The 16,156-nt window shown below is 41.0% G+C and overlaps 1 protein-coding gene across 6 annotated transcripts in view; it reads right to left on the minus strand.

Annotated features, from left to right (window-relative positions):
- The window catches only part of grip1 (glutamate receptor interacting protein 1), a 66,903-nt gene that overhangs the window by 6,869 nt on the left and 43,878 nt on the right, over positions 1 to 16,156 (minus strand). For 4 of the 6 annotated variants that reach the window (XM_086269937.1, XM_086269935.1, XM_086269940.1 and 1 more), the window contains exons 6-25: positions 16,026 to 16,101; positions 15,790 to 15,935; positions 14,599 to 14,746; positions 14,073 to 14,242; positions 13,640 to 13,777; positions 13,407 to 13,556; positions 12,969 to 13,155; positions 12,512 to 12,657; positions 10,886 to 10,966; positions 10,370 to 10,439; positions 9,507 to 9,652; positions 8,115 to 8,259; positions 7,119 to 7,258; positions 5,690 to 5,893; positions 5,457 to 5,610; positions 4,831 to 4,869; positions 4,412 to 4,523; positions 488 to 598; positions 279 to 395; positions 43 to 189 (exon numbers count right to left, since the gene is read on the minus strand). In XM_086269937.1, the coding sequence (XP_086126063.1) occupies positions 43 to 189; positions 279 to 395; positions 488 to 598; positions 4,412 to 4,523; positions 4,831 to 4,869; positions 5,457 to 5,610; positions 5,690 to 5,893; positions 7,119 to 7,258; positions 8,115 to 8,259; positions 9,507 to 9,652; positions 10,370 to 10,439; positions 10,886 to 10,966; positions 12,512 to 12,657; positions 12,969 to 13,155; positions 13,407 to 13,556; positions 13,640 to 13,777; positions 14,073 to 14,242; positions 14,599 to 14,746; positions 15,790 to 15,935; positions 16,026 to 16,101 (2,627 nt within the window). The remainder of the gene's footprint in view (positions 1 to 42; positions 190 to 278; positions 396 to 487; positions 599 to 4,411; positions 4,524 to 4,830; positions 4,870 to 5,456; positions 5,611 to 5,689; positions 5,894 to 7,118; positions 7,259 to 8,114; positions 8,260 to 9,506; positions 9,653 to 10,369; positions 10,440 to 10,885; positions 10,967 to 12,511; positions 12,658 to 12,968; positions 13,156 to 13,406; positions 13,557 to 13,639; positions 13,778 to 14,072; positions 14,243 to 14,598; positions 14,747 to 15,789; positions 15,936 to 16,025; positions 16,102 to 16,156) is intronic. The other 2 variants (XM_086269936.1, XM_086269939.1) reach the window with 2 other exon arrangements.

The following is a 16,156-nucleotide window of genomic DNA, read 5'->3' on the forward strand; positions in this document are numbered from 1 at the left end:
GAAGGCTGTGGAGAGATTAGTGAAACTGGTATATTTTTGTACCTGTAGTATTCGGTCATAGGCTTTGAGACCACCCCGTTCCGCTGGGCCTCCGGGTCGGATGTTATTAACATAGACGCCGCGGTCCAGCAATCCATCAGAAACGCTGAAACCAAAATCCTCCAGGTCTGTCGCCTTCTCCAGAGTGAGCTATGAGTACAAAAACACACCTGTCAGTTAATAAGGATCACAGGGTTTGTGAAACTCCCTAAAGAGAGCAAACACAGGCCAAACATTACCTTGTGAAGTTCCACAGGGTTCTGGTTTAGGATGTCATTTACTTCCTGTCTCATCTTCCTCATGGCGAAGGCTCGGCGCTGAGGGTCAGAGGGCAAGGTGTTGGATCGAGGAGTCACCTGAGAACAATCACAAGAAAGTTGTCTTCAAAATCAATATTTCACAAAATAACACATATCACAGAGAGAGGTTAAAGGTCAGCGGCATGTACTTGTGGTCTGGAGTTGCTGCGCTCCTGGAAACTCGCCTGTCGTCCCAGTGTGCTCCGCAGAGGGGTGGGATCATGGTTTAGACTGAGGGTGGAGCCTGACATGATGGTAGCCTATGAGAGTCAATCAGAGAACAGCAAGCGCAAACATCCAATCAGAACCGGATAAATAGCAAACATGGTAATTAAAGATTGCTGCCTTTGAACCCAGGTGGCAGGAAAGGACCTCTTTCTAATCATACATCACTATTATTTACTGTGCCTCTACTGATGTTTCTGAATTTCCATTCCTAGGATCTGCTGCTGTTTTTGAGCAGGCTCAACTGTTGTCACCATTGACTGTTTTAACTCATATTTACTGACAGGATCTCTTGTTTTGTACAGTTTAATGGCCTGTAATATGAAGCAGGTTCAACATAACAAAGAAAATCTGGCTTTGCTTACTCTGATATCAGCAAGCAGCCACACGAAGGTGGTTATTGGTACCATTCAGGTCTATACAGTAAACTGTTTGGGGGAGTTTTTTGGCATACACTCTTTATATTCCCAGTGTGTCATTATGTTTTCCAGTGCTTTTAGATTTCATTTTAATATTTATTAACTGGAATTTTCTAACCTAGCAGTAAGTTTGACAACACCTATCAGGAGCTGATGATCTCTCTATAATAAACACACACCAGCCACATTTTTTTTCTTTTTTTTAGGTAAACCTTGCTATTACCTGGTTGCAGAACTATCTTAATTCTTCGAAGTCCAAGTTGGAACTTCTTAATGTCATCTTGATGACATGTAGAAATGCACCATGTCATTTCTACATGATTGGGTGATTAGCTAATTGCTTTAACAAGCAGCTGAACATGTATACCTAATAAAGTGTCTGGTAAGTGTATATTACTCTATTTAAGGCTTATAGGAAAATAAAATTGCTTTAAAACGGCAGTTTTCCATTTTTCTTACTGGTCAGGGAAATAAAAACTACATACTAGTCATCAAGGTGTGAGGGATCTTCTAAGAATCAATACTGATTGATCAGTAGACTAAGGCTTTGTACATGCAGGTCTCTTATCTCAAGCATAGCCGACATAATCTAATAAGACATGAACTCTGAAAGCTCAGCATTCAACCTGAAGTTAGCTGTCTAATCATAAATCCTGCTTCGTAGTACAGACCTCTACAGATAGATTCTACTTTTGAGCTCACCCAGAGGATTTCAACTCTCTGACTGTCAATGTTTGATGATTGTGCTTATTTTCCACATCACACCCTTTTTTTTTTAATGGCTAAACTTCCCAACCGATGCCCACTTCAGCCAATCAGAATCAAGAACTCATCAAACGCATGCATGACTGACAGATCTGCTTCATGACTGGCAAAAAAAAAAAAAAAAAAAAACTACCCATGAGGCCTTGCGCAAGCTCTCCAAGCATGCCTTGCTCAAACTGCCATGCCTGGTGCAACAACATGACTCTGCCATGTGACTGTGTTTGGAAGCTGGGTGATGTCACTAAGATGTCACAATGACGTCACCATGGTCTGCTGTTAGAATGCAGTTAGAGTCACATTCAAAACCAGCAAACATGTCAGATGTTTGACAACGCTGGAGGTCCAGTTAGAGGAGACAGAAGAAGAGGAGGACAGGAGGAGTTAGTACAGGGGAGGGAGGATGGGGAATACCAGAGTGAGGAGGTGTGTCTCCTTTCCAGACTCCTGGAAGAGAAGGAGTCTCTTTTTTACTTCTGTGTGCCAGAGAAGGTATAAACATGTAGTTCTTTCAGCATGAATTGGACAAATATGACTAAACTTTGACTGTCAGTCCTCAGGGCTGAACAATAAGCCTCTCATCAGTGTTCACATCACTACATGATTATTTGTGTTAACAGTTTTTGTCCAGTTCAATAATTAAAGTGATCAATATTTCAGCTATATTTGGTTTGTCTTCATTCTTGTGGATGTGTGATGTGGTTTTTAAGTGTTTCTGTGGATAAGAAGAGCATTATAGTTGAGCTCATTACAGACTTCCAGCCTGTGTTGCTGTTCAGATCAAAATATCAATGTCATCCTGTAACAGTGCAGTGTATTGGGCACAGGAATGCTACAACTGTTTATTACAGAAGGTCTATACTGTAACTTCTCCAAAGCCAAGTGGGGAGACTTGATCTGGCTTGCTGTCCAAATGTTAAGTACTTGTGACAGTGTGGTGTATGGGTCACAAAAAGTTTATCTGTTTTTAAAAAATGCTTAATGAAGACTGTAAAAAGTTCACTTATGTTGAGCGTCTTTTTCAAATTGTGTTGAAATTGTGGACTTCAACCTACAAACCAGTTTTTAAATTGTGTTAATCAGCAAAGTAAAACCGCAGTTATGATAAATATTTTATGCCATACTTCCTCAAAACTGTCCTCATATTTAGTGCAGGAAGAAGCTATAAAAATGGGATTTTCTAAGGACAGTGACAGTTCTATCAGAGAGATTTATGACACTTAGTGTGTTTGGACTGTGTTCTTAGTAGTGGTGCAACGGATCAAAAATCTCACGGTTTGGATCAGATCAATTTTCGGATCAGCAAAAAAAAAAAAAAAATGTTAACATTTACTTATTAACTTATTTAAGTATTTTTTGCCTATTAAAAACATTCAACTCAAGACTCATTCCACAGAATTATATAAAAACAAATTAAGGTGCAATATAGGGCAGTACAGGGCTTTGTATCTACCACTCCGCTGTGATATAACGAGCGGTCACGGTCACGTAGCTTTCCGTTGCCCTGGAGGTCGACCCATTTGTAGTTGGGCAACAGAAGATGCCTGGGACAGTTCAGCCATAACTTTAAACTTTTCCTGCTCATACATGCCTGGGTACGATCTTGTCACTGAAGTGGACGCGCAACGGGATATCATAGCGTGGCTCAAGCACGTTCATCACAGTTTAAACCCCTTGTTTTGCACAACGGAATACGGCCTCCCGTCTGCAGCTAAACACCCCAGTAGCTTTTGTAATAGCTTTAGCCCGGTTGGACTGGGCAGCAAAGGGCTGCTTAAATGCCGCAAACTCCTCTGCTCCTCCACTTGGACCGCTTTCGCTGACCATAACTATTGCTTAACAGACTGACCACGCGCACCATACACATACTTTTTTGAATCTTCGGATCACGTGCGTGCCGAACCGTGGAGTGGGATTGGTTCAGATAACGGATCAGCCGTGATCCGTTGCACCACTAGTTCTTAGTGTGTAGGGTAGTTTTTTTTTTGTTTTGTGTGTCATAACATTGAGACGACTACTGAATGTCACAGATGCCAGTCAACAATCCACCAATGGCAGACTGCAGCGTAAACGCTGTCTCCTGGTGATCCACAGGAGGAGTTTCTACACCTTCAAGGTGTCAGGCCTGTGATGTGCCCCCTTGTCTTATGGTAGACAGGAATTTAATGTAAATAACTACCACATTTGTACAATTTGAAATTTACAATTTATATTTGCATTTCAATGTTTGTGGTTTTCACACTAATAAAGTCTAACTGTTGCAACTCTGATTTTTTTTGTGTGTGTGATTTTAGGTCAATTGTGTTAATACAGTATGTCAAAATGGAAAATAACTGTAAAGACATATATGTGAGATTTTATTGAAAGTAAAATCAAAAACCAAATAAACTCAACTCCAGAAGGTTAAAAAATTAGCCTTAATCCATCATCTTTTCAACATTTTTTCTATATCTTCTTTGAGAAAAGCCAGCCTATCAAACTTCACAGTGTAGGTGCTGGTATCCATACACCAGAGGGCGATGCAGAAAGGCATTAGCATCTGAGAATTCTTCATTTGCTGAATAAAAATTTCAGAAGCCTTACTCCTGCTAATACTCAACTCTTACTGTAAATACTTCTTCTACTGCTAACACTTCTCACTATAGTAGATTTCGTGGCGTTCCTCACCTCCAGCTCTCTGAGGATGCCGCTCTGTCCACAGGTCTCCAAGTCCTCCAGAGCCTGAGACCAGAAGTTCTCCTCCTGGTCTGGTTCTGTCCCATCATGTCCCACATTAAACCTGAGAGGGAAAGGTAACAGGTCAACCAGTCAGCATGATGGGTACACACACACACACACACACACACACACACACACACACACACACCCACACACACACACACACACACACAGGAAGCTAGTGGTCATGCTGGAGAGTGTTTTTTTAACAGGAGGGGGCATGGGCAGTGATGACATACACATCCACCAGGTATTGATATCGGTGTGGCGGGGGTTAAAGGTCACCAAGTGAGGGTATCTGCTGGAGGTTACTGGGTGTCACAGAAGACTGTGTGTGAAGGGTTAAAGGTCAAAGGTCACTGTGGTACCTGCTGTCAGAGATTAGACCGCTGGGCAGATTACAGCCTCTGCAGAAAGACACACTACTGTTATTGCTGTTAGCTCAGTGCTACATACTCCATTGTTCTGGATGAGGAATGCTAACAGCTACAAAAGATATGCTGCAAAATGTATCCGTGCACATCCATCTTCAGGCCTCTCTTCTGATGTGCTTCTGGGTTTAAGGGTATACACATACTAGGCAAGCTGAGTTTGTTTAGACTGATCTTATCACACAGTTTGAGCATCAGTGTCATAGTTTCAACTGCGCCAGTTTGTGATGTAGAGGAGGAGGATCGAGTATCTGTACCCTCAGTATTTCATCTGTATCTGATAATTCATGGGAGAAAACTTGAAAAATTGCATTCTGAGTAAATTTGGAAATCACTATGTGGCATAAGTGGCTGCTCAAAACTAGTATGAAAAGCATATTAATCCTTCTCCCTCCTCTGTAACAGTTTTGAATAATTGTGTTGATCAAAGTACTTTAAGCCCTGAAAACAGCTTGATTAAACCTGGAACAGTTGAATACTGTCTGTTATATAACAAAGGTTATTACAGTTTTCTTTACTCAAGCTTTTATGTTTTTCACTGTGCCGTTCACTCAGTCTCTCACCCTCCGAGAGGTGGCCGGTCCCAATCATCGTCATTCAGACCCAGATCCGACAGTGGATTGGCTCTCTGGCGAGTGGAAGATGATGATTGGCTGTTGCTTGTCTTGGCGCTGCGCCACTCGTGGAAACTGTACAGTGACGACTGAAAAGTAGGAGCTACACACACCAGCAAAGGAGAAGTGTTTCATTACTGAGGCATTAATGAGGTCAGCAGAGGTCAGAGGTCGGTCCCTACCTGGGGTGGTGAAGCTGCTGTCCATGTTGGATCCATCCCAGGACTCCACAGCGCTGTCCACGGACGGCAGTGTGCTGAATGCTCTCTGGCTTGTCGGAGGTGCAACCATGACAACAGGCTCCTCCTCCCCATCCTGGTTCTCCAGGTTAGGCCCCACTCCTGGCCCCAGACCCGAACCAATCACGCAAGACTTTGGGCTTGACACTGCAGACAGACGGAGTACGTTTGTCAAACCACCAATGTGCGTTCGTGAATATAAATGTGTAAATCTGTAACTCCACTGGAAGTGACACTGTGTCCCGTCCCTTTAATGAGCTGTACGTTCAACTCTTCCCCTACCGCAAGGGGTCGCCACAGTGTTATGGGTAGCTCTGCATCTTTGATTCGGGAGCTTTATTCCCTTCCAGACAGAAAAGAAGGGACTGAAAAGGGGACTTTTCGCTTGTTGGGTGCTAGTTTGCACCACCAAACTATGGAGCCACTTAATGACCTGTACAAATAACGACCATCATTCAAACCTCTCCATGAGGTGTTAACAGCAGCGATGGCATAAAAGTGCAGGTTATAAAACTTCCCTAATGAAATCTTTAAATTACGGTAAATTATATTCAACATGTGCTCTGTGGAGGACTGTTTATAAAAATGGTTCTAATTCTTGAACAGTTAATGTTTAACTTTGTCAAACAGCCTGAATTAAAGCTTAAAGTCTGACTGTTCGATTTAACATCCAAACCACCGCCACAACTTCAAGCTGGATAAAACACAAAGCAATAAAAAGGAAAGTTGATGCCGAGGAGGGAGACTGGGTTGTCAGTTTCTTTTTTTCAAAGATCATAACTGGTGCTGATATTTTGATGTTTGAATCATTTGAGTCACAGAGGGGGAACAGAGGCTTCAGAAAGTCGCTGAAGTGGAACGATGCATTCAGCCACTGCACAATGTGTCTCTCTGAGGCCATCTTAAAGCCATGGAGCTGTAAAAGGAGGTTTCCTTTTCATGTGCAGCCGGTTTCACAGCAGAAGGCTTGGCAGTTTGGTACAGGTAACTGCACGATCAAAAAGCTTTTACTTTTCTTTCTGTTTAAAATGAAAACTCCCACACAGCTGCTGTAAGATCAGGACTAGAAAACAGTCTGTGGGCTGCTTGTGTGCAAGAACAAAACTTATAAGTTATTATTTTGCTCTTATATCAGGACATATTTGTTACAATTAAATGTCCAAAGCTGGTGAAACAGTTGGTCGTGAATTATTCTGCTTTATTAATAGTTTATAAAGGCTACTGAGTGATTGTTACTGGTTAAGTAAGCTGTATGAGACACACTACACAAGCCTGGCTCTTGATGTGAATCTCATTTCCTTGTGTTTTGCATTTGCTGTTGATGCTTGTGATTATGAACGGTGTTTATGGTGTGAAAAAAGCGTCTACGTACGTTCTCCCTGCTTCTTGATCTTCAACGTGACCGTCTCGCCCGCCTGCTGCAGCAGACTGATGGCTTCACTCAGAGGTTTCCCCTTCAGGCTGCTGCTGTTGATCGCAAGAATACGGTCGCCTACATGGATCGCACCAGTCCTGTAAACAACACCAAAACACACAGAAATATACACTCAGGGTTCAGCAACTCAAAAATCATACTTGACAAGACTTTAAAGAAGACTGGAACTGAGTTAACAGTCTCAGGGAAACACAAATATACTTATACACAAAATAGAAATGAGAATCATTTCTGTAGGAAAGAGGTGAAAACCCAATTGATGATGAGGAAAATAATTATCTTTAAACAGCAGAGGGCGACACTCTCCACTTCATCTGGCATCCTAAGCTTATCATGTCTGTCACGGTTTCACTCCATATTTCATTCCTCCAGTCACTGATGTTATTTTTAGAAAGATGAAAAATCTTTTCTTATTTAAAATTTCCTTAATTTTTTATAGTGAGACCATTTAGATGGCCTGCGCTGATACTGTATTTCTTATTTTATACATCATTAAACATAATCCCTCAGATTTAGGCAGCCAGCTTTAGCATTTCCTCTGTTTACGACCTTTGACATAAAGATGGCGTTTACACAAACAACCCTGGTTCTAAGCTTCTTAGTGTCTGAGTTTCTGTAAATAAAATGCCGTATTAAGCACAGAATGTATTTAATACTAATCCAGAATCATACATAACACCAGCAGGGAACTACTAAAGACAATAGAGCCTGCACTAATGATAATAATAATAATAATAATAATAATAATAATAATAAACATCTATTTATGGCACTTTATAGTGAATAAATGCGATCCTCCAAATAGCTGAAAAGAACAGAAAACTAGATGTGCTGATTAAGTGATTAAATAATCCACAACCTTGACATGTTTTCTACAGGTGTGACCTGTAATTTATTTTTTATGTAATGTAATTAGAGTTCATGTGCGTGCACCTCTCTGCCAGCCCCCCCTTGCTCAGAGAGGAGATGATGATGGGGTCGAAGGGCTCCTCGGTGCCTGAGATGGTGATTCCCAGCGGACCACCATAGCGTTGAAGCTCCACTGTGTAAATGATGCTGCCAGACACCTCCTGTTCATCTGGAACATTCAATAAAGATTGATTCCACATAAGGTCAGTGGTGAACAGATGATCAGGAGAAGATGGCATGGGAAGGGATGATGTGGTGACACAGACTAAAACACGCTAAAACTAAGCCAGAAGTGCAACGTTTGTCCTGAAAGTAGCATTAGACACCTCCTTTAAACCTTGAGTAGGTTTTCAGGGACTTAAGGGCCCTGTGTACCCTTAAGAGCGGCTGAGGACATTTAGAAAACCTTGACTGGGATCTATATCGCCATTAAAATGTTCTAAAGGTTATCAAGGTCCAGGGTCTGCCATAAGTTTAGTGAAATCCTCAATCAAGGTCAAAGTATTCAGCAATGTTTGAGTTAGTTTTGAAAAGAAGAGCCACCCTGGTAAGACACTTGAGAGTCCTTGAGGAGTTGATGGCAGATTTCAAGCAAACAGTTTGCTTTCCAGTCGTCCTTTAGGACGGTTGACGATCCGGCTCTACATCTAGTAGTAGTAGTTCTAGTAGTACCTTAGTAAATTTCTGTTCGTCCTTATGGACGATCGAGTCGATTTAGAAAATATGAATGGGGTCCTGAAGGATTCAGGGATGTTCTAGTTGGTGTTGAAGATACTTAAGATTGTGCTGGTCCCTTAGAGTCACTGATAAGGTTTGAAAGAATTTGGCCATCCTGAAGATCACCAACAAGATCCTAAATGTTTTTGAGAACATTCATTTTTTGGAAGAAGATTTCAAGAATAATGGATTAGTTTCTAGTCCTCGAAGACTCCTGACAGTCAGGTTGTGATCAAGTTACGATTAGATTTCATGTTTAAAGAGGTTTTAAGTTTAACTTAAAATGATACAAGACAAATGATTTCAAATCAGCTATTGATCTAGAGAGTTTAGGACCCCATCAGGACTCTCTAAAGTACAATAAAACTGTCATAAAGATGCTAAAGATCTCAGGATTGTCAGAAGATTAGTGAAGATTTTATGAGCACCAGTTTGGCTCCTACATGCTTTTAAGTACCACTGTCTTTTCACTTATTCAAAAGGATTTAGGTGTGACTGTTGGTGTTGCTAAAGCTCTTTAAATATGATCTTTTGAGGAGAATTTGGAAAGGTCCCACAGCTTATTAAAGTTGGCAAGTAGGTCACCACGGAACGACTCTAGAGGTTCTTTTTAAGGAGGATTAATGATACTGTGGGCATCCCTGAAAGCTGGTTTATCACTCGGCCTCTTGCTTTTGGGAATAGACTTAAAAGCGATACCAGAGTTGTCTTCATCTTTGCGGATCTTCAGTTTGACGAGCTCCTCACACTGCTGGAGGATCTGAACAGCTTCCTCCATGGAGCAGTTCTCCACACGGATGTTATCAATGGCCAGCAGCTTGTCTCCCAGCTCCAACGTCCCCGTCCTGAAAACACATTCAGGTAAATTAGAGGAACAAGTTTAATAAAGAAGTCAGCTGAGATCGTTATTATGTCATATTATCATAATCATGACTGCAGTGCATCTGCTTTATGGACAGGATGGAATTTTGCATTAATATCAGTTCTTCAACATATGAAATATAACCTTACAAATTTTACATGAAGATATGTTAACTTGTACATGAAATAGGAGTGAAGATATTGCTTTGGGTTTAAACCACGAGGTACAACTTAAACCAATTTTTTAGGCTTTATTTGTTTACATTTTGGGAAAATTAATCCCAATCATTTTACCTAATATCAGTTCTTTTTTAGTTTGTAAAGGACATCGAAGCTGGAAGATATCCTCTGAAATTGGTCCAAAATCTTGTAAAACCGCCGGCACTTTCTTTTCCGTATGAAGGTCTATAACTAGTCCTCTGCTTCCTGTTTCTAAAAGTCCTGCAGAGTAAACAGATGCTACCTGCCAGCAGAAGCCCTTTAGCTCATATTCTGCTTCACAGTCTAAAACACATGACCTACAAACCACGACATGCACAGGCCTGGACCGTTAGCCTAATTAACCAAACACGTACAGGCGGCAGTCTGAGGTTTAACACAGCTGACACTGTTTTATTTTAGCCTCACATACTGTGTGTAGAGTTCAGCCTCGGTTAGGTTTAAGGCTGGATTAGAGTTAGTTTAGCCATAGTTTGTGTCACCTGTGTGCGACGCTGCCTTTTTTGATGTCCGAGATGATCAAAGGATCACCTGGTTTCCTGTTGGACGGAGCTGCAGACACACAAAGAGACGAGTTGAAGATGAAACAGAAAACTGTAAATAATTAAACCTGTTTACACCACTACAACCAGAAGTAACGATTAAATGTTAAAGGGGAAAAGTAAAATCAAAGCAGGAAATGTAATATTGAAGTGACACCCAAGAGGAGGTCGGGCTGGATCTGGTCTGATGAACTTGTCTTTCAGAATGAAAATTTAATTTCCTCGATGTGTAAACATGATGAATCACCAAATTAAATCATTTAATAAAAAATAAAACTACTGTCACTGACAATAAAAAGACTTTTATAATATTCTAGTTGCTTGTTTTGGCATTGGCACTCTTTCTTAATCAATAATTAACACAGAGCTGTGTTACTAATAAAGTCCATCTAAACCATCCACAGTAGCGACCTCACATTAGTGTACGTGTTTGCGTAGTCGTTTCTCTTTACTTACAGCTGATGGTGATTCCCAGTTCCACTCCTGGTTTCTTTGGGAGCTTTACGTGGAACGTCCCTGAACTGGGGATGACTGACTCTGTGCAGAAAGATGGAGACATTTCAGCAGTAGAAATGTTTAATTTACTGTGAAATACATCAGAAGAGGAATAAAGGCTTTCTGCTCAACATCTTCTCAGTCAGAATCAGGTGATTAAGCTTCTGTTCGAGGCTTTAATCATACGCTCTGTATACAGTCCTGCCTGGCTTGATGAGAACCAGGGTTTCAATCTTACTCACACTTGGTTTAACGGTTATAAATACAGGAAGAAATAGAAATATTTTTTACTCAGAGACCTCAGCAGACATGTGGAAAACAATTTCAATAACAGTCAATGATTAATCACAAAGTGAGCTCATAGGTACGACGTATATGTTAGCTGTCCATGTATTAAACCTGATTCTACATAACTTAGAGGACACATCATGCTCTCAAATGTTTATAGAAGATCAAAGTTCAAAACTTAGAGGTGATCATACATAAAAATCTTTCCTGCAAGTCAAAAATCTTTAATGCACCATTTGTGATGACATCTGTCTGTTTTGCAGCTATTATGTTAAGAATGTTCAGGAAGTCTTTTGTGCTGTCCATTTGTACATTTTATTAATTTATTAAGTGAAGTATTGAGATTATTAATTGTTAATATCAACACTGACTGATAGAGACAAAAAAAGACTGCTACAGATTCACACTGGCCGTAGATGCTGACAGTAGGTGACGTAACATTTAACTTCACCATTATTAGATGACGCATAGCTATATCGCTTCTTCGCTACCATTCGGTACAGTAGACTGGACATCACAAAATAAATTGGGAGTTAATCTTTTACATAAGCCTTTGTTTATAACTGGCTATGAGCATGTTCATAAACATACATCCACTGCTTGGTCCCTTTATTCCGAATATCCAAAGCACTGTTAAGAACTCATGTTAAAACTGAAAATCCAGATGATCTTCTAATTATTAAAATAAGCTAAATTGATCTGTTCTTGTTGAATTATCCTGTGTAAAGATTATCTATTACTCACTTTCCATAAAATCAATCAGCATAGATGATGACATTATAGAGATTTGTAAAATAAATGATTGTAGTATTTGGCTCCTTGCAGGTTTTGGAAGATGTCCCCTTGGACTGACTTCAGTTATGATGCTTTCAGGAAGTGAGGAAAATTTTCTCAGCCTTATGTTTCTCTGGGAAATAACATCCACGGTCTATATTCTTCTTTTGGTTAAATAGTGACTCTGACTGTCCTGTAAATGACATCTCATACAGTTAACCGTCCTGCAGCTACAAATCATACAATATGCCTGTGAGTCACTACTGACAGCTTGTTGTGTCGTTCTATTAAACTCAGGCGTAGGTGGTTATTTACACCAGCTGGAGTACGTTACATCCACAAAGAGTCTGACAAATTACAGAGAAGCAGAACCAAACACAGACTGGCAGTCAGTCAGCCAAAACACGACGACACAGAAAACAGATGTCTTTGCCCAGCAGACAGACATTCATCAACAAGCACAGTTTTCAGTGCTGATCAGAAGCATGAAAACACAATTCTGATAAAATGATTTTTTTTTTTTACCAGCTACATCGAACTCAATTTCCAGTGTGAGCTGAGCAGTGATGGACGAGTCTCTGAGAAGCTGATTGGTTTCTTCAAGGGTCGAATCTTCGGTTGGAACGCCGTTTATGGATAAGATCCTGTCACCGATCTGCAGGATGCCACACCTACACATATATACACAAATATCTGATCACTGGAGCTCTCCTTACAATACTGTAGAGTCTGTACAGAAGGACATGAGGTAATGGCATTTTGAACTGGTGCTGCAAACATAAAATGCAAAGCTGCGATATAGAAAATAAAAATTATATATATGTTACCATGATTATCAATAAAGACAAAATATTAAATATTTCCAAATTTCACAAAAAAAACTGAAAATTGGGGGGGGAAAGTTCAAATCTGAGAAGCAAGGGCAAAAGAATTTTTTCTCTAAATTTTTTTAAAGCCATCATAGCTGTGTCAGTGTGTTTACCTCTCAGCGGGGCTGTCGGGGTCGATGTAGGCAATAAGTGGCGGGGATGACAGCGTTTCCGTGGCGAACACTCCTCCCTGCAGTTGCAGGCCAAACCCCATGATGCCGTCGCCAAGCAGCGTCACCTCGGTGGTTTCCGTGTGGACTACCTGACCGGCCAGACCCACAGTGCTGGACGCCAGGGACACTGCCAGAAACAAAGATTATTCTATTTTTTAGTCTCATTTTCCTCCCGTCCTGTGACAGCACCTCAGTCCTGTCCTTGTTTTCTGTCATACATACGCTGTTAGAGGGTGCAAGCTCATATTAAAATGTCATGGTTTAAGGGTTTGTAATGTTTTTTTACATTTTGTTGGTCATTATTGGTCATGTTATGAATTCATGTCTAAAACCAGCTAATAAAATAATAAGATTTGTTGGATTTGGAGACAGACTCACAGGAGCTCTTAAAGTCCTTTTTCTTGCCCTTCCTCCTCATCAGTGTGCCCCGTGGACTTGTGGGATACATGTTCCTGGGCAGGGTGCTCATGTTGAGGGAGGAGAGGCTATAGGCCGACATGGAGCCTGGAGAGAAGGAGTGGCTGAGCGCTGCAGAAAGAGAGAGGGCTGATGAGGAAAGGTCTCTCTCTCTCAACAGAAAACATGAGAGAGAGTGAGAGAGGTGCACGTACGAGGATTGTTTGTATGGCGGTTGTGCGATCTGGCGCCTGATTGGTCAGGGTGGTACGTGTTGTAGTGGTAGGGGGGGAGGATAGGGGCAGAGCCTCCGGTCTCCCAGGGGAGGGGGCGGGGACTACGCTGCACCTTGACTGCACAGACACACACAGAGGAGGGTGTTTAGGTTAAGACAAGAGGAAAGGTCAAAGGTGAGGCAGGTGCTTGGATCACAGCATCGAGATACCTCACTGGGAAGCCAGATGAGGAACTGTCATGCATACACAGGTGTGTGTCTTTCACGGCTTTATAAAAGATTACTCCTCTCTTCACATAATCTTTTATAGGGCCTCTTGAGTGTGTGTGTGTGTGTGTGTGTGTGTGTGTGTCTCTATACTGGTCTGTGGTGCATTCAGGGCCTTGTCGGATGTGATGTGTGTACGTTTATACCGTGCTGTGGTGCGTTCAGGGCTGGTCGGGTCTGGTGTTGTGGCAGGATCTCCAAGCGGACGGTCTGACAGGAAGCAGAAAGCAGCTGAGTGGCTTCAGCCAGGGAACAAAACTCCATCGACTTCCCATCAACGGACAGGATATGATCTCCTGCATGAAGAGCACCACACCTACACAAAAACACAAAAATAAACAGAGAATTTAAACCTGAACTTGGACAAAACTCATAAGTTAAATTTCTGCAGTTAAAAGTGCAACAAAATATTTCAGTTTCTGCACAAATACTGAAGTTAAAGTGTGACTGAATGAAGCTGAAAGATGACAAGGTGGTTAAAATAACCAAATTTACATAGAATCAAATAATAAGATAAGAAAACGGTGGTAATATTAGTTAATAAGCTGAAATTCCACTTTAGGCAAAATGAAAGCAGCTGGAACGATGCTCAATACGTGAAATCAATAAATAATAATAATAAAACAATGCAGTTAAAACAGTAAAACAGCATCAGGGTCAGAGGTTAGATACCTGTCTGCTATACTGGCTGGTTTGACCTTGTCGATGATGATGACCTGCTTGTTGCAGAACATGGAGGTGGACAGGGCCACACCCAGGCTAGACCCTGCCACCTTGGCAACTTCAACCAGCAGCGGCCCTGATGCCGTGGCAACAGAGTCTGAAGGAGGGAAAACAGACAAAGTTTTTACAGTTTTTACATCGTGTAATTTACAAACGGTCCAAACGGTGTTCATCAGGGTTCCATCCTGGGTCCTGTTTAATTTTATGTAAAAGTTCCAAATAAACTAATCATCTGAAATCTTTATAATTCAGATGATACTCTTCTTTACATGTTGGTAAATTTTTAGAATTTTACTCTACACAGTACAAAGTACAAATGATCTTTTATTTTAACCAAAAATCACATTTTGGGTTTCAGATAATAAATACAAAATAATACTTCTCATGCACTGTTTCCTAATGTTAACGTTAACCAAGAACAGGACTTCACATAATACAGTTGGGATCAAAAGTCTATATCGACTTAATCATGTGCATGAGTGTTATGGAAATTCCAGTATCTATTAGTAACTGTTCTTTTTCCAGGGTTAAATGATTGTGCAGCATACATCTTTAATTACATAAAAAATAAATAAATAAATAAATAAAATTAGCTGCACAAGTTTGAATTTATTTTGGATTTTCTCTACTCCACAGTGCCCCTAAAAAAAAACCATGTTTCTGCCATAATTCGGGCTAAACGTTTGACCAATCATCTTGGCAGAATTGATACAGTCCATTTAAACTGACTGGTTTCCTGGGACATACTTATGGTCTACTCTCTTATTATTTTTCTACTTACAGAAAAACATTAATGAGTTCTGCAGAACACAAACTTACTTCTTTAAATTGCTTTTGTCATTCAATGAACATCTCAAAATTGTATCTAATATCCACATATCAGGATGGACACAAATTCGAGCTCAGCTGCAGTCCTGGCACACTGTTTGGCATCGTTTCTCATCTGTAAGCCCCCTGGCAACCTACCTCTACCCAAACTTTCCATTAAATGTAATTTCAAATTTCATAACAATAAATGTCAAAACCAGTACAAGCAAGATTTCAGCTTGAATCCCCACAACCTTCTCCTTTTCCTGCACAGTTCTGATGTTAACTGATTAACGCTTTAAGCTCTGCTGGGAGGGGACACTGATGACTGACCCATCACGGAGACGTCATACTCAATCAGCAGCGTGGCCTCCTGTCCACACTGCTTCAGGATGCTCATGGCCTCTGAAAGTGTGCTGCCATGGAGACGAATCCCATCAATGCTTAACAACCGATCACCTGGCTTGATGGTTCCTTCCCTGCAGGTAAAAGAGAAAGAGAACAGTTTTTAGTCTGTACAAAGGCTCCCAAGGGACAAAAATCAGACAGACAGGTCAGAGGCCACGTACCGGTCTGCTGGGCCGCCTGGCCGGATGGTTGTAATGACGATGGGACGGGACTTGTTCCTGTCTTCATGGGCTCCACCTGCAAACACGCGGTCACATCACCATGTTTATTTTGATTTATTCTAAACACACAA

The sequence above is a fragment of the Aulonocara sp. 'chitande type north' Nkhata Bay genome, linkage group LG17, assembly GCF_057382095.1.
Source record: "Aulonocara sp. 'chitande type north' Nkhata Bay isolate Kocher_YH1m ecotype deep benthic linkage group LG17, A_spYH_male_GT1.1, whole genome shotgun sequence".
NCBI lineage: Eukaryota > Metazoa > Chordata > Actinopteri > Cichliformes > Cichlidae > Aulonocara > Aulonocara sp. 'chitande type north' Nkhata Bay.